At 46.6% G+C, this 27,403-nt stretch overlaps 1 protein-coding gene across 1 annotated transcript in view; it reads left to right on the top strand.

Annotated features, from left to right (window-relative positions):
* The window catches only part of SLCO3A1 (solute carrier organic anion transporter family member 3A1), a 100,955-nt gene that overhangs the window by 3,944 nt on the left and 69,608 nt on the right, over positions 1–27,403 (top strand). Inside the window, exon 2 of the mRNA XM_035131226.2 lies at positions 24,211–24,676. Within this exon, the coding sequence (XP_034987117.1) occupies positions 24,211–24,676 (466 nt within the window). The remainder of the gene's footprint in view (positions 1–24,210; positions 24,677–27,403) is intronic.

The raw sequence follows: 27,403 nt of genomic DNA, 5'->3' as shown, positions 1-27,403 counted from the left end.
TCCTTGTTATAAAGTATGTGTGTGTGTGTGTGTGTGTGTGAGAGAGAGAGAGAGAGAGAGAGAGAGAGAGAGAGAGAGAGACTCTGTTCTCTAATTGAAATTGAAAATATCAATAGCAGGAGTTGTACCTCTTCTTTGATCTTGCCGTCAATGTCGTGGATTGAACCTATGAGTCCCGGGCCCACCCCCAGTCCAGAGCTTCAGAGAAGCTGTGCTTTTGCTTAACACTCAGTGTGACCACCTTTACCTTGAGTGATTGGAATGCTCTGTGAGCATTCTGTGATATCACAGCAGCACAGATAAGCAGCAGAGCCTCAGAGCCTGAGCCTCAGAGCTTGCTTGGAAGGCCTATTTGGACACGGCATGATATAATCCTTCATTTAAAGCATTTGTATTCCGTCATGCCCCATGTTGGCTGAAAGATTCCTGCATTGCAGGGGGTTGGACTCAATGACCCTCCTGAGCCTTTCCAGCTCCACAATTCTATGATCCACGCCCAAGGCAGTTTGTTCCAAAAACATTAAAATCTACCCACCCTCCTTGCCCAGGAGAATATGTGGAGGCTGGTTGTCAAATTACCACTTATGTAGAGTCTATTTTACTCCGGATGGGCTGTGCAGGAAAGTGAAATAGGCAGATGGGGGGTGGGGTCTGTTTTGGCACCTTGCTTTTCAAATATCTGTAGGTGCCTCCCAGTGCTTCACTTCGATTTTGCTTTGGGAGAGCTGGAACTCAGGGCCAAAGCATTGGCTTTGCCTGCAGAATATCCCAGGTCAAATACTTATGCATGCAGAAGTCCACAGGCTTCTCTCCAGCATCATTTATGTAAGGACCATAACATGGTCCCAGGTTCAGTTCTCTGCATCTCTAAGATTTGGCTAGGAATGACCCCTGCCTGAAACCACTGCTGCCAGTCAGTGTAGGCACGACTGATTGTGGTTTGACTCAGTATATGACTGTTTCCTGTGCTCTTGCCTCCCATTTCAGCGATCCCATTTCAGGTAGCAGGACAGGAGACGACCCCCCCCCCATCTTAAACCTGCACACTGCAACACAGTGGGGCTAGCCTGGAGAGCAGTCTTCCCCATATCTGCGCTGCCTCCCCCCAGAACATTGAGCAAAGCAAGACAGCCAATGTGCCTCTGGTGCTTTGCTAGTTTCCCCACCCATGAATGCAGCAGCCAATGAAAGTTGTAGGAGGGTGGAGAAATGCACAGTAAAAGGACATTGTGCCTTTTGTTTTATTCACTGTTGCAGGGGAGGGAGGAGGTGAAATTTGGAGCTGCTGGCTTTGGTGGGGCTCAGCTATGTTCTGGCACTCTGGCCAAAGGATCTTGGAGAAGTGCTATCAGCCGTGGTAGGGACTGCTGGGTTCACCTTTTATAAGGCACCTTCAGGTGCTTAGATGATGTACCCCTGGCTTGCAATGTGTGGCACAGAACGGATTCAGTGCCAGTCCTCCTCAGAGTAGACCCACTGACGTTAATGGACATTATTAAGTCTACATTCAGACACTGAGAATTTTTGCATTTGTTTTTTTTTTACTGGTTATAATGCTGACTCTTCCTTGCTGTGTTATGAAGTGGTGACTTCTTGATTGACAACTCCTGGATTGATTTGACAGCCAATCCCTCTTCCCAAGGAACTCCGGGGAATTGTAGCTCCGTGGGGAGAACAGAGGTCCTCTAACAGTTCTCAGCCCCCTTAGCAAACTACAGAATTCTTTGGTGGGAGCCATGATAGTAGCTTTCCTAGCTACATGCGCTGAAGTTAACGATGCAATTAATTACATTGGTGGATAGTGGGACAAATAATGTAGGTTTTAGCAGAGCTCGAACTGTGGCAGAATGGAAGCAGTGCTGATTGCAATGAAGACCCCAGCTGCACTAACATTTTAGAGCAGTGTCATACCACTTTAATGGTCATGGCTTATCCCAAAGAATCCTGGGAACTGTAGTTTGTTTAGGGCTCTGGGAATTTTTAAAGGAGATCTTTATTCTCTTCCCAGAACTACAATTCCTAGAGTGTTTTGACAATCAATCCCGCTTCCCAGGGAACCCTGGGAACTGAAGCTCTGTGAGGGGAATTGGGGTCTCCTAAGAACTCTCAGCATCCTAAACAAACTACAGTTCCCAGGATTCTTTGGGGGAGCCTGATTGGGAAATTTGGTAGGATACAGCTTTACGTGGATAGTGCAGGTGGGTGGTCCTAAGACAGGCATAGGCAAACTTGGCCCTCCAGTTGTTTGGGGACTACAACTCCCATCATCCCTAGCTAACAGGACCAGTGGTCAGGGATGATGGGAATTGTAGTCCCAAAACATCTGGAGGGCCAAGTTTGCCTATGCGTGGCCTAAGAGTCCAATCAGTTTCTCAATCATCTCTTGCCTCTGGTGCCCCCTGCCACACCACCTTGGAAGGTTGCCCATGCCACCCTCACTTGAAAAATGTTCCTCACCCTGGCATATAGAAACCTTTTCCTGTTGTCTTGCTGCCAAGAAGCTATAAAGAGCATTTTATTGCCTCCCTCCAACAAGAACAGAACAGCAACTGGAACCTCTGCACCCAGAGAGAAAGCCTACTTGCAACTAAACTATATAACGTGGCCAGATATGCTTATCTCCGCATCTGGCAGGCATAGGCAAACTTGGCCCTCCAGATGTTTTGGGACTACAACTCCCAGGGATGATGGGAATTGTAATCCCAAAACATCTGGAGGGTCAGGTTTGCCTGTGCCTGGTTTAAAGCACCCTTTTCCCAGCTGTTCTTGTGGCCCCTTTGAAAACTGTGAGAGGTTCTTTTCAGACCTAAACATTCCCCCCAGCTGTGTCAAAACTACCACCATACTATGAAAGTCACGAACCCAGAATTAGGCCACTGACAAAAGCAGGTGAAACTGGAAGGTTTCTGGAGAAAAATGAGTAGGCTGAACATGTGCCATATTGTCATTATTACAACTGATTTATTAATCTCCTTCTAAACTGCTGTTTCAGTGTGATTTGCACATAAGATAATTAAAAACAGATAAAACCACAAAAGCCGCAAGTACATATAAAACAAGACTTAAATCTTAAAAGTGGACCTTCATGGAAAAGACCCATTTATCTGCTGGGAAAGCCTGTCAGAACAAAAATGTATTTGACTGTTTCCAGAAAGTGCAGTAGTGGGCACATGTCAAATCTCAACAGGACTGCTTTTCCACAGAACAGAGTCAGCCACACTAAAAGCCCTCCTTTTCTGTGTTATTATGGAGAGGGCTTCTGAGATCTTTGGAATTTGCAGGAGAAATTCTCCCACAGACGGCGGCAGATGGTGAATAAGGGATAAGGCAGTTTCTCAAGTTACCTGTTCCTGAGGTGTATGGGTACTTAATATGTATCAACAGTATTATGAAAATTGTTGGTCCCAGACTAAATTACCTCAATAGCCATTATCAGAAGAAGAAGAAAAATTCCAGGGAGGCCCAAGTACATATATTTTCGATTGTTCTACAGCCTTTCTTTAGACCAGGCATCCCCAAACTTCGGCCCTCTAGATGTTTTGGACTACAATTCTCATCTTCCCTGACCACTGGTCCTGTTAGCTAGGGATCATGGGAGTTAGCCACTACACCACACTGGCACATTGTATGTTCATCCTAACACTAGCAATGCAGCATTGTATGGCAAATGATAGAAATTTACTTTAAAAAGGTAAAGGTACCCCTGGCCGTTAGGTCCAGTCGCGGACGACTCTGGGGTTGCGCACTCATCTCGCTCTATAAGCCACGGGAGCCGGCGTTTGTCCACAGACAGCTTCCGGGTCATGTGGCTAGCATGACTTTGCCGCTTCTGGCGAACCAGAGCACCACACGGAAACGTCGTTTACCTTCCCGCCGGAACGGTACCTATTTATCTACCATACTTGCACTTGACGTGCTTTCAAACTGCTAGGTGGGCAGGAGCTGTGACTGAGCAACGGGAGCTCACCCCGTCGTGGGGATTCAAACTGCCGACCTTCTGATTGGCAAGCCCTAGGCTTGTTGCTCCACCTGCAACATGTTGCTTGGTCATGTGCATCTACAGGAATTTTTCTTATGTGTATGTGCATGCACATGCAAAGTACAGTGGTACCTCGGTTTACAAACACAATTGGTTCCGGAAGTCTGTACTTAACCTGAAGCGTACTTAACCTGAAGCGAACTTTCCCATTGAAAGTAATGGAAAGTGGATTAATCCGTTCCAGACTGGTCCGTGGGGTACTTAAACTGAAGCGTACTTAACCTGAAGCGAACTTTCCCATTGAAAGTAATGGAAAGTGGATTAATCTGTTCCAGACAGGTCCACAGAGGACTCAACCTGAAGTGTACTTAACCCGAGGTATGAGTGTAATTGGGTCCGGAAGTTCATACTTAACCTGAAGCCAACTTTCCCATTGAAAGTAATGGAAAGTGGATTAATCCGTTCCAGACAGGTCTGCGGAGTACTTAAACTGAAAATACTCAAACTGAGGCGTACTTAAACCGAGGTATGACTGTAGATACTACAAACAAACAAACAAACAAACTGTGAGAGAGAGGGCGTGCGGAGAGCAGCCCACTCTGCTCACTTCCACCAGCTGGGAGAGCAGCAGCAAGAGCAGTAAGTCTGGGAGGGAAAACCAGGAAGTGGGAAAGGCGGGTCCAGGGCTCTGCAGAGTCCTGGAGGCTCAACTCCAGGTTGGGAGCAGGGAAGCAGGGGCGGAGCTACCTTCAGCAGGGGCTGGAAAGGAGGGGGTAGGTAGACCGGCACCTCAGGAGCCTGGTTTGGGACCACGGTGGAACCGTAGAGCCAGGAGGAGGGGCGTTTGGGTACCCCGTCTTAAATGCTGGGTCAGAGCCCACCAGAAGCCATTGCAGGATTCTGTTCCACACTGAGCAGACATGGCAGGAGACGTCTTTGCACTGTAAATAGCATGCACAATAAAACTCTGAAAATCCAGACGATGTGGTAGCGTGCTTACTTGGGGAGTAGCCACCCCCATCTGTGACACAAACAAACAAACTTAACCGAAAACTGAGAATGGGTAGGTTTCTTGCAAAACGAATTAGGAGAATAGTGCCTGAAATATTGTGCCTCATATCTGAAGGTCTACAAACGCTAGAAACTGGGAATCAATAAAACTGGAATTTATTGAAAGCTGGGAATCTGGGCATTAGGGTTCATCTGGGGCACGGGGAGTTGTTGCCTTGCTGACCCTGTGGGCAGTCATGTGGTTGGTTGGTCAGACCAGTGAATGGGCCCAGAACGTATCCACAGCTGGGTGTGGACACCAGGGATGTGGTCCAGGCCAGGTGATGGTGAGTCCAAGGAGCAACCGTTCTCAGAGTTCTCGGGGAAGAAGGGTCGATTCTTCAACTGCTCTGGGAATGGTAGGTATGCGAGGGAAACAGGGGACCAGCTAAGTATAGTCATGTTGTTGATGATGATGATGGTAATGATGTTCATCTGTGACAGAAGGGGTGGGGGGAATCTGTCAAGGATTCTTAAACTGTGATTCCTCCATTGCAGCAGGTTGGACCAGATGATTCTTAGAGGGCCTTTCATCTCTACATTTCTATGATTCTATGTCTCTCAGCACCCTTAACAAACTATAGTTTCCTGATTTGGGGCAGGGTGGTGGTGGCAGCCATGACCGTTAAATTGGTATCGCAGTGCTTAAAATGTATTCTGCAGATGGCACCTCTATGAGATCGTACCTGACGCAGACTGATTATGAAACTGGAGGACGTAAGGCATAGGTGATGTAATTTCTAGGGATTATTTTAAATGGGTTTACGAAAAGCATAGTGAAAAATGTAATCCCACTTACTGGGAAAGAAAGTCATTATAAAATGCTGTGCTATATAGATGGTATTTGATGCCTGCCAGGTTAAAAATAATTTATAATCTTCAGCATGATATATGTGAGGAAACCAGGAATGGACGTAATGAATACATTCTAGAACTGCGCCCCAAGTAAGGCCTTTTTGACAAGAGATTATAAATATAAGTAGCATGGTTGGATGTAATGTAGTTTTAAATCCAAATACACAACCATGGTCACGCTTGCACGTGGACTTCGCTGGCCCCTTCCAGGGAAAAACATTCTTCATAGTGGTGGATTCCTACACCAAATGGCTGGAGGTCGCACTGGTACCGTCCACTTCTACGGCGGCAGCCATCCGGGTACTACGTAAGCTTTTTGCAACCCACGGGCTCCCTGACACCCTCGTCTCGGACAATGGAACCGCATTCACGTCAGAGGAGTTCCAGACCTTCACAGCGCAGAACGCCATCCGCCACATCCGCTCAGCACCATTCCACCCTGCCACCAATGGCCAAGCGGAGCGCATGGTGCGGACCACCAAGGACAGCCTCCGCCGCATGACACAAGGGGACTGGGAATACCGCCTTGCCGCATTTCTTCTAGCACAGCACAGCACCCCAAGCACAACGACGGGCCGGAGCCCAGCTGAACTACTAATGGGCCGGCGCCTTGCAACTAGACTGGACCGACTTCACCCCGACAGAGCTCAGGATGAGGTAGTGGTGGGGAAAGGCAGGAACCCCCGGACATTTGTGGCCCAGGACGCAGTGTACGCAAAGAATTTTGGGGCAGGCCCAGCATGGGCACCCGCCACAGTCACCAAGGTGACCGGTCCCGTGTCGTACGAGGTACTAACGGAAGGGGGGCAATGTTGGCGCCGCCACTGCGACCAGTTACGGCGACGATTCCCAGGAGGAACCCGGGAGGAGAGTGGGACAGAGGGGTCCCAAGGGGACCGCAGGGCAGTGAGGCCTGTAGAGCGAGAGGGGTGGGCAGGGGAAGCAGAAGCAGTAGGCACAGAGGGGCGCCCCGAGGCTGGAAGGACACCGGAACCAGAGCCACAACCTAGTGGTTCAGTGGCGCCAGACCAGACAGCCCCGGCACAGCCAGCAGCCTCGGAACACGAGCCAGAACCAGAACCCCTGACCAAGGAACACCCCAGGCCACAACGCACACGGAGGCGGCTAGCAGACCTTGGGGACTACGAATGCAACTTCCCGGGCAGGACTGGAACTTAGAGGGGAGGGGTGTTATGTACTGAGCTGAATCCTAGAACAATAGGATTCAGAATCAGCGGGAGCTACCCAATCCAACTCCAGGTGGAAGTGAATCCGCAACCTGATTGGCCTGCTGGAGCAGCCAATCAGGCGGCTGGCAGAAGTGAATCTGCTACCTGATTGGCCTGTAGGAGCAGCCAATCAGGCTGCAGGCAGAAGTCAATCCAAAACCTGATTGGCCCACAGGTGTAGCCCTGAAGTAGCCAATCACGCAAGGCCCATTGTGTAAATAATGTATATAAGCAGATGGTTTTGGGAAAAGAGCCATTCTTCTTCTCCTCTTCTCCTTGATGACTATGAGCTGAATAAAGAGCATGAAAATCACTCTCGACTCCGAGTACATTTCACTCCCCCACAACAAACACTCTGTGAGGTGAGTGAGGCTGAGAGACTTCAGAGAAGTGTGACTAGCCCAAGGTCACCCAGAAGCTGCATGTGGGGGAGCGGAGACGCGAACCCAGTTCCCCAGATTAGGAGTCTACCGCTCTTAACCACTACACCACTCTCAAACTGTCTCCTGGGATGACAAGACCCCATAGGTCTGCCCTATGTGCAACATGGTTTTTTTGTGCAACTAAGAATGCACCCCAGTATCCTCTGCAATGTGCAAAGGATTTCATGGGAGGGGATACATAGGAAGCTGTCTTATTCTAGGTCCATTGATTTGCCTGTCTGGTCCAGTATTGTATCCTATGACTGTGAGTGACTTTCCAGGGTTTCAGGCAAAGAGAGGTCCCATCTACCATCTACCACATTTGACCTGATCTTTTATAATAGGAAATGCCAAAGAATGAAACTGTACCATTTTGCATTCAGAACAGTGCTCTGTTAAAATTGAGCGACAATCTCAGACTTTGGGCCCAGTGTTGTAAGAACATAAGAAGAGCCTGCTGGATCAGTCCCATGGCCCATCTAGTCCAGCATGCTGTTCTCACAGGGGCCACCCAGATGCCTGTTGGAATCCTGGCCCCAAGCACAAGAGCCCTCTCCCCTCCTGTGGTTTCCATTAACTGGTATTCAGAAGAATTAATGCATCTAGCTATGAAATCAGAGTACAGCCATCATGGCTAGCAGCCATTGGAAGCCTTCTCCATGATTTTGCCCAATCCTCTATGATAGCCATTCAATCTGGTGGCCATCACTAAATCCCATGAGAACGAGTTCCATAGTTTAATTATGTGTTGCATGAAGAGGCCCTTTCTTTTGTCTGTCCTGAATATCTCAACATTTAGCTGGATATCCACAAGTTCTAGTCTTCTGAGAGAGGGAGAAAAACCCTTCAGCATTTCTCTGATGAAAATCATCATAATCATTATTATTTATTATTATTTATTATTTATACCCCGACCATCTGGCTGGGTCTCCCCCGCCACTCTGGGCGGCTTCCAACAAATACCAAAATACATTAAAATATCACAGATTAAAAACTTCCCTGAACAGGGCTGCCTTTAGGTGTTTTCTAAATGTCAGGTGGTAGTTTTATCTCAGTGTCCAGGCTGAACAATGGGGGTGGAGACGCTCCTTCAGGTATATAGGACTGAGGCCGTTTAGGGCTTCAAAGGTCAGCACCAACACTTTGAATTGTGCTTGGAAACGTACTGGGAGCCAATGTAGGTCTCTTAGAACCAGTGTTATGTGGTCTTGGCGGCCGCTCCCAGTCACCAGTCTAGCGGCCGCATTCTGGATTAATTGCAAATAGGGACTGGATTAAATGAAAATAGAGATATCCTAAGCAAAAACAAAAGGGACGTGGGTGGCGCTATGGGTTAAACCACTGAGCCTAGGGCTTGCCGATCAGAAGGTCGACGGTTCGAATCCCCGCAACAGGGTGAGCTCCCGTTGCTCGGTCCCAGCTCCTGCCAACCTAGCAGTTCAAAAGCACGTCAAAGTGCAAGTAGATACAGCGTTTCCGTGTGCTGCTCTGGTTCGCCAGAAGCGGCTTTGTCATGCTGGCCACATGACCTGGAAGCTGTACGCCGGCTCCCTCGGCCAATAACGTGAGATGAGCGCCGCAACCCCAGAGTCGGTCACGACTGGACCTAATGGTCAGGGGTCCCTTTACCTTTAAGCAAAAACGGGACATTCTGGGCAGCGCACGTGCGCTGCAGCCAGGGGTGGTGCGAGCCACCCATGGGGGCGGGACAAGCTTCCCATGGGGGCGGGGTGAGCCAAGGCAGGAGGCACTGCGTGGAGCCCCTGCAGCCTCCCCCTCAGCTGTAGGGTGGCTGAGGCAGTGGGCAGACACAAGCCCCAAGCTGCTTGAAAGAGCAGCGCGGAGCTTGCAGGCAATACGCACGCCGCCTCCCCCTCAGGAGAGACACATGGCTCAGGCTCAGGCCCTGCGGTGTGGCACCCAATGCCCCCCACCTCACCCAACTACGCCTCTGGATTAGGCAGATTCATGGAGGAGAGGGCTGTCGAAGGCTACTAGCCATAAAGGCTGTGCTCTGCCTGCAAAGCTGGAGGCAGCCATGCTTCTGTTTTCTGGAAATCACTCGAGGGGGGAGTGTTCCTGCAGTGGTGGGTGCAGGAGTTATTTTTTTAAACAAAAGATATATTTTTGCCCAAAAGATATATTTCGGCCCACGCCCACCGCACCCCACTTCCTACGCCACTGATTCTGGGATCAAATCAGAAACCGAGACAGCTTCTGTGAAGCAGGGACTGTCCCTGGAAAACAGGAACGCTTGGAGAGTCTGCATGCATGAAGTTTAATAGACTTCGATCATGTCCCCGCCTTTCTTCATAGCTGGGTGGCTCAACCCCTTGATCTGCCTGGTTGTCCTTTTCTTGCATGGTTGTCTACACTGACTGGCAGCAGCTCTCTGAAGATTCCAAGTGGAGCCTTTCCCAACTCGCCAGGGACCAAACCTGGCTGCTTTGGCATTCCAAGCACGTTTCCTTTAGCAGATATAACTATTAATTTATTCATTAGGATAACTTATAGCCAGCCTTTCCAGAAAACACAATAATGCTCAGAGTGGTTAACAGCTCCAACGCCCCCCTCCAAAAAAACCCAAAACCCTAGTAGAACAATTAAAGCAAAAAAAAAAAAGCAAAGCAGAAGCAGCACAGACAATTAAATCATCAGAGCGGGTTCAGAATATAAATAAAAATGCAAGCATGTGGGGAAATGGGCTGAGGGATTGGAAAGGGTTGCGGGTACAATAATTCTGCCTTGCCTTGCTAGCTTTGGAAGAGGAGAGGTGTGTTCCTCTTCTCACCAGTCTTATCTGCCATCCTTGGGACCCCCTGAGATACTCACCAAAACCACCTGTAGCCTGGAACTGGTTGGGTGCAGCACAGCTGATTGAGGTCCAAAAGGGACACAGCAGCAAGCAGCCTGAGAAAGCTCCCCAGACACCCTCCCGGGCACAAGCCTAGAGGGAGAGACTAAGGTGGTGTCAGTTTGTTCCAGAAACTCTTATAGTTGTGAGATTTTGGGGGTAATCTGTGAGATTGTTTGGCCCCAGGGAGAGAGCCAGGGGAGATTGTGGCTGAGAACCAGGAGGCTGAGCGATATTGAGTGGGGAAGCATGTCAGAGGAAGGAATTTATATCAGTATTCATTAGCATTAATTACCGTAATAACTAATGTGTGCTGTATGCAGGTTAAATTTCTTTCTAGATTATTTGTTTCATGATATGTACCATATATACTGCTTGATATTTTTTTTAAAAAAACACTCTCAAAGTGGTGTACAAAAAGAAAACACTGAAACTATCGGATTTTTTTAAAAAAAATATTTTCTCTTTCTCATTTCTCATCTTTTCTCTCATTTCTCTCTCTTTCTTTATTATTTATTTCAAAACAAACAAGTAAACAAGTAAAAGCACATATAGCCTCTTCTTTTTCGATTCATAGAGTCATTTTCGCACCTCGTTTATGTTCTGTTTGAGACCTCATGCAGCCGGGGGGGGGGGGGGGGGGAGGGGAGTAAGGCAGAGAGACGAGAGGGGGTAATGTTATTTCCTTCTATTGCATAGTGTTTGTGTAGGATTTCGTGTCAGCATCACGTGGGTAGGTCCTTTATTTATATTTATATTTTTATTGGCAGTTTGTGGCACCTGCCACAGTGCCGGTGATATATAAACAGCCTTTATTTATTCAGAGCATGTGCCCACATCCCTGTGCTCCCCCCGCCCCCCCGGCACAACCTCCAAAATAAAATATCCCTGGTAATGTTTTCCAGAACATTCGCCAAGATGGCACAGCAAAGGGGGCTCTTCTGCAGCCTCACAAGGCCTCTCAGCTGCCATTTGACACTTATGAAGGGAGTTGGCTGTGCCGCCTGCATCGCCCTGTGTCCACATCCAGATCCAGCTTCCACTTTGCATAGCTTTTATGCAAATGCAAACCCACGCTGCCTGCTCAGAGGCGGCTGCATGCACCCTGCTATTTTCATGTTCTCGTAATGTTCTGTTTATGTTCTTGTTTGGATCCTGTCTAATTATCCCATAAGCACTTCGAAAATAGAAATTAGGGTGGACTGAAATGGCACCGGCAAAGGCCTCACTGAGCTTGGGAGTTTCAGCCTGTCGGGTTTAGTCCAAGATCGATTTCCTTCACAGTGGTCAGCTTCCCAGCAGACTTGCCAATACTGGCTTTCCCTGGTCACCTGTGGCAAGGAAGAAGGCCCTCCAGGTGATCAGGCCGGGTATGGTTCATCTAGGCTTCGGCTGACTATGACTGCACTGCTAACCCTTCTTACCTGGAAGCAACCCCCACAGAATTCTGTTGGGTTTACTTCTGAGTAGGCATGGTTAGGATTGCAGTGTAAATCAGTATATTGAGGGCAGGTAGGCGAGAGACTTGATGGGTTTGTAACTCTTCTGGCATTTATATATTTATGTGATTTATTATTTATTATGGCTTTTAGGCAATTATATATAATAGAATATATTAATACTACTAATAATAATTTATTATTTATACCCCGCCCATCTGGTTGGGTTTCCCCAGCCACTCTGGGCAGCTTCCAACAGAAATATTAGAATACACTAATTTCTTAAAGATTAAAAGCTTCCCTAAACAGGGCTGCCTTCAGATGTCCTCTAAACGTCTGGTAGTTATTTTTCTTTTTGACATCTGGTGGGAGGGCGTTCCATAGGGCGGGTGCCACTACCGGGAAGGCCCTCTGCCTGGTTCCCTGTAACTTGGCTTCTCGCAGCAAGGGAACCGCCAGAAGGTCCTCGGCACTGGACCTCAGTGTCCGGGCAGAACGATGGAGGTAGAGACGCTCCTTCAGGTATACTGGACCGAGGCTGTTTCTATTCTATTCTATTCTTCTATTCTATTCTATTCTATTCTATTCTATTCTATTCTATATTTCTTCTTAGGTTACACCTTGGGTAGGCAAACTAAGGCCCAGGGGCCAGATCCAGCCCAATCAACTTCTAAATCCGGCCAGTGGACGGTCCGGGAATCAGTGTGTTTTTACATGAATAAAATGTTTCCTTTTACTTAAAATGCATCTCTGGGTTATTTGTGGGGCATAGGAATTAGTTCATATTTCCCCCCCCCAAAAAAAAAAGTCCGGCCCCCCACAAGGTCAGAGGGACAGTGGACCAGCCCCCTAATGAAAAAGTTTGCTGACCCCTGGGTTACACAGCCAAACCCAGAGCTGTTTTTAAAATATATGGAAACTATACAGGATCAATATGATTTAGGCTGTTTTCCTATTGTGTACTGCTTTGAAAGTAGGGCCTTAAGCAGCATTATGAAAATTAGAAATTACATAAAGAAATGAGATGAATACAGGATGAACAGTTGAGCTGAACGTCTTAAAAAGTCTGGGTGACTCATCAGAATCCTCCTTTACCCGGTGCTGAAAAGGCAACAGGGGCAGCAACAGTTGAACTTCTCTGGGGCGAGTTACAGAGGTGGGGTGCCAAAGCAGAAAAGGCCCCGTCCTGGATTTCCTCTCACTTGAGATGGTGCCAGGACCTGCAAAGAGGCATTAGAAAGCAGAGAGGGACACGTGTTATTGCTTCTAGGCACATCTGGTGTCTTTTCAATATTAAAATAATGGTCACGAGCTGTGGGGACGAAGGCTGCTTTCTGGTCTCCCTGGATGCCTCCTAATTGATGTCAGGAATGCATATATAGAAAACAGCAAATCCGTATCTAGGTGCATGGACTTTCATCCTCAATCTTCTCCCTGCAACTACGGGATGAGAAAACTGGTCTACCTTCCAAGGCTGTTGTAGGATTTCTTGGGCACATGTTGAGCACTTCAACTGCAGGTGCTAAGTGTTCTTATTATGAGGCCTGTCAGACAATTAGTGGCATTTCAGTTGCTTAGTCCCCTTTTAACCAGTCATCAATTTATCCTTCAATTTTTTAATTATTTTTAAAGTGGTCAGTTTGCAAATAGCCAAATCCTCAATGATGTTGGCGTCATGAGAGGTTTGGTGGAGCAGAGCAAGTCAGAAAGCTTGGTTTTGAAAAGGAGATGAAACTATGCCCTGCAATTGGATTTCTCTTCTCTGCTCCCCCCCCCCTCATTTCAATCTTATAAAGCCCCCATCCTTCTTAGGAGAGTGTTGCATACCTCTTTCCTTCTCTCTAACATAGAATGTTTGTGCTTAATAATAATAATAATAATAATAATAATAATAATAATAATAACAATAATAATAATAATAATAATATTTCCCACCCTGAAGCTGATCTTGTGGCTTATCTTGAAACAGAATTATTCTTTTTGCAGCAAGAAGCAAAGCTCTCAGGTCTGACAGCTTCCAGGGTTGCATTTTTCAATTTTTTGCAGAGCAAAGAGCCTGATTTAATTTTCTCTCCTCGGTCTTTAGCCTTCGAGAGTGCCAGAGAGCTCCAGTTCAGGCTGACCTAGTTGCAAGGACCCAACATCTGCCAGAGTCAGGGGGTGCTTCAGATAAAAGACTGTCCATCTGGGGGATGTGTTGCTGAAGAAAGCAGTTCCATGCCTGCTTTGGTCTGGCTGTTTAAACCGAGGCCTTTGGAGAAGTTGATTGTTGCTCACCAGTCCTGGCTCTGAATGTGGCTGGCTGGGTGAACATAGGAAATTGCATGTATCAGACCACTGCCACACATAGCTCAGTATTGTTCCCACTGACTGTCAGCAGCTGTCCAGAGTTTATGACAGGGATGCTTTCTTAGCCCTACCTAGAGATGCTGAGGACTGGACCTGGGGCCATCTACAAAGAGACCTCGTAGTGGGAAGGAGACTGGGAAAGGGAAGAGCTGTGTTGGCAAGGAAAAAGCATACTAATTGGGAAAGTGAGGGGGAGCTGGGCCAGTTTGGGCTGAAAAACAAGGCCATCTCTGTCCTCAGATTTGCAATCTAGAAGACACAGCATAAAAGGAAGGAGGGAGGAAGAAAAAAGCAAGCTCATTCCCCAGTTCTTAAAGTTAGTGTTCTTATAACAACTAGCTGGGATGGAAAAGGCTTAGGTAGCCTGATGAAATTGCTACTTCTCAGAGACAGTTGAAGGAGCAGAAAGGTAAGATCCTGATGGCACAGCCCTGCTTCACCCCCCCCTTGCATCCTGATGGAATGGTTGCAGCTACAGTAGGTGAGTTGAAGGAAAGCCAAAGGCAGCAGAGCCAATGAAACAACCTCGCTTGGCTTCTCTCCTGCTGCAGCCTGATGAAATTGCATCTGTCTATTTGTTGATTAGATCCAGCTTCATCTCCTCCCATAGTGTGTGTGTGTGTGTGTGTGTGTGTGTGTTGTCATGCCTGTTTCTCTCAGGCTTGGTTCACACACTGTGTGTCCATCGCACGGGATCCATGTCAGGTGTCAGCTGGGCAGATCAAGGCTCTGGTGCTGTACTGAGAAAACCCAGAAAGAAAGAAAGTGCTTTTACACTTTCTGCCTCCCGTGCATTTAATTTGTGAGATTTCAGCTTGCCAGCCTTCAGCCGCCTAAGGTTGAAATCTCACAAATTGAATGTGCGTAAGATCCGGGACGTGGGTGGCGCTGTGGGTTAAACCACTGAGCCTAGGGCTTGCCGATCAGAAGGTCGGCGGTTCGAATCCCCTTGACGGGGTGAGCTCCCGTTGCTTGGTCCCAGCTCCTGCCAACCTAGCAGTTCGAAAGCACGTCAGAGTGCAAGTAGATAAACAGGTACCGCTCCAGCAGGAAGGTAAACGGTGTTTCCGTGCACTGCTCTGGTTCGCCAGAAGCGGCTTTGTCATGCTGGCCACATGACCTGGAAGCTGTACGCCGGCTCCCACGGCCAATAACGCGAGATGAGCACTACAACCCCAGAGTCGGTCACGACTGGACCTAATGGTCAGGGGTCCCTTTACCTTTAAGATCCGAGTGCACTGCATTTCCATCTCTGACATTCAGCCTCCTCCTCTCAATACAAGCTGCAACATCTTAAAACACTGGAGAAATGCTGATGGAGAAGCTGTGCTAGTCAGTTGCAGCAAACACACAATCCCTTGTGGTACTCTGAAGCAGTAACATATTTACTGTGGCAAAAGCTTTTGTGGACCAAAGCCGACTGTATCATATGCTCGGGGTGTTATTCTCTCTTGGCAGATACTAGGCTTGCTTGCTTGGCTTGGGATTTCATGTAGGTGATCCTCCTGGCTCTCCAGAAAGAACTAAACATGTGTAAAGAACATGTGTAAAGAACCCTAGGCAGATCTGGCAATAAGCTATCAAGTTGTTGTGTTAATTTTTTAAAAAAGATTGCAAGAAAAGTGTATGCCTCTCTGGACTGCATTAGACTTGTTTCATCTTGGATCCTGTACCCCAGGGGTGGCCAACTCCCAAGAGACTGCGATCTACTCACAGAGTTAAAAACTGGCAGTGATCTACCCCCTTTTGGGGGGTTCAGGTCAAAGGTTTTTTTTAGGAAGGAGGAAGGCCCATTTGGGGGGGAGGTTCAGGTAAAAGTTATTGAGTTTTTTCAGGGAGGAGGTAAAATGTTGAGCTTTTTTTAGGGGAGCCACAGTTGTTCAGCTTCTTTGGGGGGAGCCAATGATCTACCAGTGATCTACCGCAGATGTCTAGTGATCTACCGGTAGATCATGATCTACCTGTTGGACATGCCTGCTGTACCCAATTCAAAAGATCCAGTGGAGTTAAAGTATTTCTAGTTCAAATACTAAAACTTGAGGACATCTAGTGTTGCTGAATGTCTGTGCATAGTTAAACTATGGAACTCGCTTCTGCAGGAGTCAGTGATGACCGCCAACCTAGATGGCTTTAAAGGAGGATTAGCCATATTTTGAGGGCTATCGATGGCTGCTAGGCATGAGGGCTGTATTCTGCCTCTGCTTTTAGAGGCATTATACATCTGAATACCAGTTGCTGGAAACCGCAGGAGGGGGTCATGCTGTTGTGCTTGGGTCCTGTTTTTTGGCTTCCCATTGGGGTGTCTGGTTAGCCAGTGAGAGAACAGGAGGCTGGATAAGATGGGCCTTGTGCCTTGCCCTGTAGTGCCCTTCTTACATTGGTTAGTATATTAAAACCATCTATGTTCCTTACTTAGGCTTTTAAAAACTATGTCGGGTGGGTTAATGAATTCCAATTCATCCTCTTCTCAATAAGATGCAGCTTTTGTTCTTACCACCTACATCTCTGTGTGCCTGTGAGATGTGTGGGAGGGAGATTACTTGTGGTGTTTTTAGCAGCTTGGCAGGTAAGTGTGTGTGTGTGTGTGTGTGTGAGAGAGAGAGAGAGAGAGAGAGAGAGAGAGAGAGAGAGAGAGAGAGAGAGAGAGAGAGAGAGAGAGAGAGAGAACTTATATAATGCTTGTAAGTACAAAATTTGGTTCCCAGGAGTTTGAATTCCCAGCACCCTAGGGTGCAAAGGCTCATCTTCAGGAAATATGGAGCAAGTGAGAATGAACTTTTGTTACATCTAGCAATTAAAATGTGTCAGAAGCACTCCAGATGCAAATTGGTGTTGTTTGTTCACTCCAAAATGGAACCTTAATTTGCCAGGGGATTTATTTTACAAATTATTCGGAATAGAGGAGACTAATCAGGCATCCTGGGGCAGCAGCAGCAGCCTCCTTTCCATGTTGCTGCCTCATTGCAGCTGAGCGCCTCCTTCCTTGCCCGCATTGGTTATATTTGTTTTTATTAAGGGCATTGTTAACCTGCCCTTCATTAATTGATCCCCAGGATGGGTTACACCATCATTTTAAAACAATTTAAAATGACAATTGAGACGGTGATCTAGACCAAACAAGGGGCACTCCTGATATAAATTGAATACAGAAGAGCAAAATCCAGCACAGGGATTGTAGCCCCTGCAGCTGAACTTCCCTACAGACCCTCACGGGTGCTCAGATTGGCAGAGGGGACCCTCAGAAGTTCAGAGGTAGCGACAGCCCGGGGGAAGGCATTCTCTGTGGCAGGCCCTAAGTTGTGGGATTCCTTCCAGCAGTGGGCCTGGCACCTTCAGCATATACCTCAAGAACCGCTTCTCCCTATATGAACTGACCCATACTCTGTTATCATCAGCTGAGGTCTTTCTTTGGGTGCCTCCCCCACGAGAGGTCTGCAGGGTGGCCACATGGGAACAGGTCTTTTTAGTGGTGGCTCCCCATTTGCAGAATGCTCTCCCCAGGGAGGCTCACCTGCCACCTTCATTACATATATTTAGGTGCCAGGCAAAAACATTTCTCTTCAACCAGGCATTTGGCTGATTAACATTCTACGGCCTTTTAAATGTTTCTAAGGAGGTAGGTTATTGTTTTGCTTTTACTTTATTATGTAATTTGTGTTTTCATTTTGTATTTTTACATTGTGAACCACCCTGTGATCTTCAGACAAAGAGCAGTACACAAATTTAAATGATTATGATCATGATGATCATGATGATGATGATATAGCTTTTGCCTTATGCTGAAGATGTACCTCTTTACATTGGCCCTGGACATTCAAGAGAGAAATAGATTTTAGAACCTGCTCTGTTTGGTATTTTGGTTTAAACTGTTTCAAATGCTGTATTTCATATTGCTGTGACACACTCCTGGGGAAAGGTGGGTCGTAAATCTAATGATAAAACTCATTAATTACTAATAAATTACTAATCACCCAGCTTTTAAATGCCACTGAAACATCAGCCTTAACTGTGCCAGGCATGCTTCCAGGAGCAGGTCATTTTATAGTTGTGGTGCCACCACTGAAAAGGCCCTGTCCTGTGTCCAACAAATTGATTGGACCTTTATGAGACGCCCTAGATCAGCCTTTGCCAACCATGTGGCAAACCCTCCTCATTTAATCCCCACAACAATCCTGTGAGGTAAGTTAGGCTAAGAAGGCAATAACTGACCTAAGATCATTTAATGAGCTTTGTGGCAAGTGAGGATTTGAACCCCTCTCTCCTGGGTCCTAGTCCAACACTCTAACCACTGTACCACACTGGCTCTCTGCAAATCTGTCAGCTAAGAGTCTGGAGTCTGAGTCTTTCAATGCTTCCCACTTTTCCTGTTACTTGTTACTTACTTGGTAAATCCCATTTTTGTTTGACAGGCGGATATTTTGGGTGGATGCTGAGGTCAGCAGCTTTTCACCCATCAGGCTGTTTCTGTGGGGATGATGATGAGCACAGTTATCTTTTGACATTGGAAGTCAGTGTTTGTGACAGTAGCAGGGAATATCTCGTAGTTTCCTTTAACTGGACTGGGGAGGGGGGGGCGCAGGGAGATGGGTCTTCTCACAGAATCATTTCTCAAAGCATGTTGTTAAAATGAGAACGAATTTTGGGGGGTAGGATCCTGAAGCTGATCTCCTAAATACATAATTGCTTTGCAAAACGATAAATGAAAATGGTTCCCTACTGTATGTTTTTTTCAGAAATACCTGTGATGATATTTGGATTCAGAGGTGCCTTCTTTTCCTTTTCTGTAAGGAGATCATTACAAAATGAACACTATTTCTGATGTTAGACCAGGCATCCCCAAACTGCGGCCCTCCAGATGTTTTGGCCTACAACTCCCATGATCCCTAGCTAACAGGACCAGTGGTTGGGGAAGATGGGAATTGTAGTCGAAAACATCTGGAGGGCCGAAGTTTGGGGGTGCCTGCGTTAGACCTTCTCTGGGAAATGTTTGTTTTTTCTAATCATTCTCAACCCTTTTGCACTGCTTTCTGAACTGTATTGCTGCACATCTGTCCTTGTTTGCATCTCTAGAAATGCTGCCAGCAAAAACATGGCCTGTTGCGCATGGATCTGAGGGCCATTGAACCTCAGGGCTTATTCACACTTCCGTTTGCCCCACTGCTTTCCCCCCAAAGAAAACCTGTGATCTGGTGCTGAATCAGAATGAATGGCCATCAGGTTTTCCCATGGATTGCGATCTGTTCCAATTTAGCCCCAAAGAGCAGGTTTCCCGGAGGAAAGCAGAGGGGCAAGGGCAAAACCGCTGGAACTCGTGCCTTCAAAGCATGGGACAAGTCGGAAACTGCTCAGCCCCTTGCTTTCTAGGCATGGAACAAGCAGATGTGTGGATGAACCCTCACAGTGGATGCTTCTTGTCCCAACGTGCAAGCCATCCCTCCTTCACTCAGTCGCAGAAGAAACCGCAAGGCTCTTTGTGTTTGAGGTGCTATTATTGGTGTTCTCTACTTGCCAAGAAGTGTCTCCAAGGAGATATGGAGCAAAGACAAATTCAGGAGTAGGTTGTGTCATGTAGGACAATCCCAGGCGTGCCAAAGTACTAGGAAGGCATTCTGCAGTGATGCTTTCAAGTATGGCTTCTCTGTGTTCTTAAATGTCTCACAGAAGGAAGATCTATCTCTATCTATCTATCATCTATCTCAGTAACAAGGACTGAGAGATTGAGGGGGATGGGGGGCTCGTTTTATCTCACTGTAAACAAGTGGTACAGTGACAAAAAAGTATTTCTATTATCTATCATCTATCTATATCTATCTATCTATCTATCTATCTATCTATCTATCTATCTATCATCTCTGTCTATCTCTGTCTAGTACATTTGTCTGTGTGTTGGAGAACTGCATTGCAAAAACCAGATGAGTGCAAATTCTGGAGGTTAACTGTTTCCATTTAATTCATTTTTACAGGAATTAGGTGCACCCACATTAAAATGTGAGCCAGACAAACGTCTTCTTGTACCCCCACGTCCCATGCACAGCAAGAGTTCTCGCTCACAAGATTCTTATTCTGCACTGCCTGCTGTTTTAAACGGAAACCGTAGTGGCAGAAACACTACTATTACACTACTGAAAAATGGCTAAGCATTACACTGAACCTCATCATTTTCCCGTGAGGGGTGTATTAGGACTGAACTGTATTAGGAAACCACAAACAGGTCAGAATTGGCAGGTCCCTTTTTGTCAAGTTCACCTGAAGGAAGGTTTTAATTGCTGCCAAACTGCTGGAGGTGAGAGGTCTCCTCTTTCAAGGAAGTGGCCATGGCTCACGGGGAGAACATCTGCTTTGTATGCAGCAGGTCCCAGTTTACACCCATGGCATCTCCAATTAGGAGATAACCCTGCAAAATCCTGGGGAGCTATTGCCAGTCAGTGTAGACACCAGATAGACCAATATTCTGACTTGGTCTAAGGTAGTTCTGTGTGGTGCTATGAGAGCTTTACAACTAACGTCCCTGAAATCTTCTAAGGACCTTGAGGGGATCCTAATACCCTTTACCCTGTTTTGCATAGAAGAGGTTCCAGATTAAATCCCTGGCTCTTCCAAGGCGACTTACCCTCCAGAAACTTGACGTACACACTAGTGGCATGCGGTGAAATTTTTCATAGGGGAACAGATGTGCCGCAAAGAAGGTCCGAAACACAACATTGTGGAAGCAGGCACATTTCACCAAGTTGCGATGGCCTTGGCACAGTCTTTCAGCCAGACTGCACATGCACAGGTGCATTCTCTAAGCAGGGAAATGTTTCTTTAACTGAGTCCCTCTCCATATTTTCTAACTAAAGTATACACACACGGTATGGTCTTTCTGGTCACCACACCTTCACTTGAATGCTTGAAACTGCACGCTTTTAGTTGCTACAGGGGGAAAAAACAAACCTGTGCTGTGTTGTCTTCAGAACAAAAGGAGACACGTTGAACGCAAAGCACCAAACACCACGTGTAGTTATTTTGTTCAACGGACTATTCCTGTTCCTCAGCTCCAGCCGCTCCTGCTGATGACTCATCAGTCGTAAGTGGAAGCCAAAGCAGGGCTGCACAAAATGCGTTTGCACGCAGGAAACGAACCAAGGGAACATCTCTCAAACAGAGTATTTATCACGTCAGAGCGATAAATATTGTGATATGAAATTGAATGTATATGAATGAGTTGGACACACTTTAATACTCGAATTTACCAGGAACATTTAGGGGACTAGCCTAGTTACCACAAGTCCACTGACTGCACGCCATGAGACTGAGCTAGATGGACCAAGAATCTCATGGTTGTGTGGCGATGTCCCTCGCTCCCCAGGAAATAAGACGCAGTGAATTGATTTTAAGTGGTTGAAAAAGGCCACAACTTTATTGGTTTTGGATGTTGAGCGGTATTGGCTTAGGCATTGGAACCTAACCGACTGGAACCACCCGTGTGTTACAGTCTGGGAGAAATTAACCACCAGAAAGGAGCCCAATGATGTACATCTACTGAGACACCTCCTGTGGCCACCGTTGGGGGGTGCCATAAGGCCCTGACCTCCGCAGGCTCAGGACAAAGCTACCGCCCCCGGAACCCCTTTAACGGGATTAAATCTCCAATTTCTGGGCAGAGGATGACGTAATCTGCCCCCCTTTTCTTTTATGCAAATTTCCAATGCCTAACTGCCAAACCAAGTTGTGACGAATTGCTATGAGGTAGGCGAAAAAAACAGTTTGGCTAGTCCAAGTGGAAAAAGTCCTACCAGGCCCCCGGCGAACCAAGGCGACCAACCGAAGTCCATAGCAGCGTCGGCCTAACCTGCCTAGCCTAAAGGGTGGGTGGATGGGTGATCCGATCGGTCCGAGAGCCGGGGCGGAAGAGACTGAGTTCCTGCCTCCGGCTGGTTTAAAGGGAGTGAAGCCCCACCTCCCGGCCGACCCTATTGGTCGGCCCAGGTATGACGGAGGCGGGAACTCTCAACTCACGAGGGGGCTGAGTTCTCAGCCCCCATTGCGAGAGTTCGGTCAGGCCACGCCCACAACACCACCTCTGTGGGATGCGGAAGTGGCTTTTCCTATGTTCCTATGTTTCACCCGTGGCTCTGTGGTGGCACACCTGCTTGGCACACAGAAGGCCTCAGGTTCTACCCTCAGCACCTCCAGTTAAAATAAATAAGGAGCTGGTGCTTATAAACACCTCTCTTTCCCTAAGACCTTGGAGACCCACAGCTGGTCAGACAGTGCCAAGCAAGATGTAGAAATCATTTATATATACACCTCATTGTTTTAATTTTTTTTAAAAATGCAAAAGCTTTAGCTCTTTATATATGCAAATGTTGTAGCGGCCATCCTAGGCTCCTTTGGGAGGGTGGGATATAAACCTGAATAAACAAACATCTGCTATTTTGGGTGTATGTTTTCATTTCACTCTGGGGTGGCTAGTGGGAAGCGATTCATAAAGAAATATAGATGTGCTTATTTTAGCTACTTTGAGGCACCCAGGTGATGTTCTGGACTGCTGTTCCTGTTGGACCAAACTAATGTGGCCAATTGTCAGGGATGATAGGAATTGTACATGACAACATCTATATGTCACTACATTGGCTTTGTCTGGCTTCAGGAATACAAGAAATTGCATTTCCCCCTTTAATTTTTCCATACTAAGTAATACAGACGAGTCCAGTAAAACTTATTCTCTCTTCTGCCCAGTGATCTTTTAATGTCCTCTCAGCATTCCGATGTTCACTGAGGGCATATCTAAGAGGACAGAGGCTGCCAGAATCTCTTAGAATCAAGCTACTGAGGACATCATCTACTTTTTGAGGAGGTTCTGATTGCCTCTGGTCCTAACTATTTTTTGCCTTTCTCCTAAGGCTGTCCTTTTTTGTTTTAAAGGTCTTTACTATTTGGGCCGTGTGTGTGTGTGTGTGTGTGTGTGTGTGTGTGTGTGTGTGTGTGTGTTCTAAGTCTTTGATGTGGATGTTTTTAAAGGCTTGCTGCAGAATATACATTTCTCTCCAGAACAGTTTCTGCGTTTGCTCCTTTCAGGAGGAACAATTTTCTGTGTGCCTATTAATCTAATAATGCTGCCGAAAGAGCTTATCCCCTGTCGGCAAGAGGAGAAAGTTCTGCAACAGAATATGGCGGGTCAGGTGTTAAGTAATCTGACCCCAAAACTGCATTCCCTCAGCCGTTTACTCCATTTCCCTCATGTTTCCTTGTCAGTTTATGCATTATATTTGAGCTTCCACATGCTGTAAAGGCCACTTCCAGAAAATTAAAGGAATGTTGTGCATTTTTTGCGTTCATTTCCATTTTATTTAATTCCAGAAAAAAACCCTGTTTGCAGCCCCCTTACCCCAGAAAATCAGAGAAGTGACAAAATTCAGAGCAATATAACAGCTTACAGTTCTTTTCTGCCATTTTCATGGGGAAATTACAGGGGAACGGAAATATGCATGTGCGGAAAGTGTATTATTATTATTATTATTATTATTATTATTATTATTATTATTATTATTCCCCAGCCACTCTGGGTGGTTTCCAACACATATAAAAGCATAATAAATTATCAGACATTAAAAGCTTCCCGATACTGCGTTGCCTTCAAATGTTTTCTAAAAGTTGTATAGTTATTTATCTCCTTAACATCTGATGGGAGGGAGTTCCACAGGGCGGGCGCCAGTACCGAGAAGGCCCTCTGCCTGGTTCCCTGTAACATCACTTCTTGCAGGGAGGGAACCACCAGAAAGCCCTCAGAGCTTGACCTCAGTGTCCAGGCTGAACGATGGAGGTGGTGACACTCCTTCAGGTATACTGGGCCGAGGCTGCTTAGGGCTTTAAAGCTCAGGACCAACTCATTGTCCAACAATGTTTGTTGTTATGTCACACCATGCCCACTGGTGTGAATGAAAATTAGCATGGCCTGCTGCCTTTCCATATTTGAACAGGTACTGCAATGAGAAAGGAACGTTGGAAAATAGGACACAAGCACGCTAAAACTCGTTCTCTTTCCTCACAGGTGAGTGTGTTGACCACCTTGGAGCGGAGATTCAACCTGCAGAGTGCCGACGTGGGTGTGATTGCCAGCAGCTTTGAGATTGGGAACTTGGCTCTCATCCTGTTTGTCAGCTACTTTGGTGCCCGGGGTCACCGGCCTCGCTTGATAGGATGCGGAGGGATCGTCATGGCTCTCGGGGCTCTCCTCTCAGCGCTGCCCGAATTCCTGACCCATCAGTACGAATACGAATCTGGGGAGATTCGGTGGGGCGCAGAAGGGAGGGATGTTTGCGTGGTCAATGGCTCTGCCAGCGATGAGGGACCAGACCCGGAGCTTATCTGCAGGAACAGAACTGCCACCAACATGATGTATTTGCTTCTCATTGGAGCTCAAGTTCTCCTAGGGATTGGGGCCACCCCTGTCCAGCCTTTAGGAGTTTCCTACATCGACGACCATGTGAGAAGGAAAGACTCTTCCCTGTATATAGGTAAGTGGTGGAGCTTTCCAGAGTATCGTTTTGGCTGTTTCTTGTCCTCTTTACTTTGTTCTGGGTAGATTTGGAATGGTGCCTTCTGAATTCTTGTTCATCGGGTGAGAATCCTCATCATCATTCTTCTTTTGCGATCACTCGTAGCCGAGGAAGATTGTCTTCCATAAACACAATTTTAACAATGGGTCCATAAGTGACTGTGGAGGCCAATTCTGGATCCACACGACCTTCCACAGTGGGGACATTGGTTCCCAGGCGGGAGTTGATCACGGTGTGGATTTGCCAAGCATGCCTTCCTCTTAGCATGTTTCTCCCTTGCGTCCTGAGTTCGAGTGTCTTCAAAGCCCATGACACCTTTGGTAAAGGCTGTTCTCCAACTGGAGCGCTCGCAGGCCAGTGTTTCCCAGTTGTCAGTGTTTATACTACATTTTTAAAGATTTGCCTTGAGACAGTCCTTATACCTCTTTTGTTCACCACCAGCATTACACTTTCCATTTTTAAGTAGAGTAGTTGCTTTGGAAGATGATCATCAGGCATCCGCACAACATGACCAGTCCAATGAAGTTGATGCCGAAGAATCACTGCTGATCTTTGCTTCTTCCAGTACACTGATATTAGTTCGCCTGTCTTCCCAAGTGATGTGTAAAAATTTTCAGAGACACCGTTGATGGAATCTTTCGAGGAGTTTATAAGTGGTCCATGTTTCACAAGCATATAGTAAGGTTGGTAGTACAATAGCTTTGTAAACAAGCACTTTGGTTTCCCTGCGAATGTTCCAGTCCTCAAACACTCTGCACTTCAATCGGGAGAAAGCCGCACTCGCAGAGCTCATCATTATATTATTATCTGATGGACATCTAATGAAGCTTAATGTTAGAGGATTGAGGATCAATAAAAGAATGAACTTCTTCACACGGCGCATAAAATATGGAACTCGCTCCCACAGAAGGCAGTGAAAGCCACCAACTTGGATGGCTTTAAAAGAGGGTTGAACAGGTTTGTGGAGGAGAAGGCTATCTATGGGGACTAGCCATGATGGCCATGCTCTGCCTCCATGGATGGAGGCAGTAATGCTTCTGGGTTCCAGTTGCTGGAGGCCACAGGAGGAGGAGGTGCTCTTGTGTATGGGCCCTTCTTACAGGTTTCCCACAGGTAACTGGGTGGCCACCATGAGAATGGGGTTCTGGGCCAGAGGGCCCTGACAGAACAGGGCTATTCTTACATTCTTAAGAATAAACCTCTACAGCACCTTCCTCTTTCCTGATGACTAGTTTAGGTCTCCATTTTCTTTCTTTTTTATAAATTTATTTATTTGGTTTTTCAGATTAAAATTTTACAGTCGCATATTCAGCATACAACATAAAAACAAGATTCCAAGGACTCTTGGACTTCCCTCCCCCCTTTGTTAATCATTTCCTCCTGCATCTTTTATTACAATCCACATCTTTTCTCTCTCCATTGTATCCAAAATTCACCATTAAACTACAAGTGATATATTCCAACCCTACTAACGATTTTTAACTGTTTACAATGGTCTTTAAGATAAATTATAAACTTTCCCCATTCCTTATTAAAATTTTGGCCTTCCTGATTTCTGATTCTTCCGGTCATTTTAGCCATTTTGGCATAATCCGTCAACTTGATCTGCCATTCTTCTCTGGTAGGGACTTTATCTTCTTTCCATCTCTGGGCCAATAACATCCGCACAGCCATGGTAGCATACATAAATAGTCTTTTCTTAGGTCTTTTCATTCACCTCCCCCAGGAAATAGCTGCCATTCCTACAGAAGAAACCTGTGTGCCTCGTGGCTCGTGGCTCCGAAAATTAGTTATTTTGGAACACAATGCCAAAATATTTATAATGGGGGAAATGATGGCATCTTGAAACCAGATGGAATTTGTGGGTATCCATGCTGGGTGGATGTAGGGGCAGATTTGGGCTGTGCGATGAGTGCTGAGCCATGGAGCTGCGGTCTCAAAGCCCAGAAAACAAGGTGCTGGACTTTGAGAAGGAGGCATGAGGCTCTGTCAGGCTCCTAGAGCAGTGGTTCCCAACAGGTGGTCCGGGGACCCCCAGGGGTCCGCGAGCTATGCCAGAGGGGTCCGCAAGATGTTATTAGAATAAAAAATATATTAAATATATTTCGTATGATAACAGATTTTTTGTTTTGGCCACTTCCTACATGAGCAGAGTCTAGCGCAAAACTAGAATTAGATAGAGGCAGTAGTTCTGCTGTATGCCGTTAGGTGGCGCTTTACAAACACTACTGTTTTGCAAAGAGGCAGCATGCGCATTCTACTAACGCTCACCTCCCCAAGATGCTTTGCGCGCGTCGGCTTCATTTGTGCACTACTGCGCAGGTACCCTGTCTTCTCCATTCCCCTCCCTCCTCCCTGGCGCGCGCTGCCTCTTTGCAAAACAGTAGTGTTTGTAAACAAAGTGTTGTTTTTCACGGAAGCTACAGTTCGCGTAGTTAAAAATGGACCGTTGGTTAAAAAGTGGTTCGTTAAAACGACAAAGGCAGTAGGCTGATGGAGTATACTGATGGAGTACTCTGTTGTAACTGTAAAAAACGTATAAATATAAAATATAAAAAGACTCTTAATTTGGCTCTCACTTTTTAATTTTAGGATTAGGAATTAATGGGGGTCCTTGTCACAATAGCGGCTCGATGAGGGGTCCTCGAGAAATTTTTGTTGGGAACCCCTGTCCTAGAGTCCTCC

This window comes from Zootoca vivipara, chromosome 14, assembly GCF_963506605.1.
Source record: "Zootoca vivipara chromosome 14, rZooViv1.1, whole genome shotgun sequence".
NCBI classification, from domain to species: Eukaryota; Metazoa; Chordata; class Lepidosauria; order Squamata; family Lacertidae; genus Zootoca; species Zootoca vivipara.
Note: the sequence above shows the minus strand (reverse complement) of the source record. Positions and strands in the feature narration are given on the sequence as shown.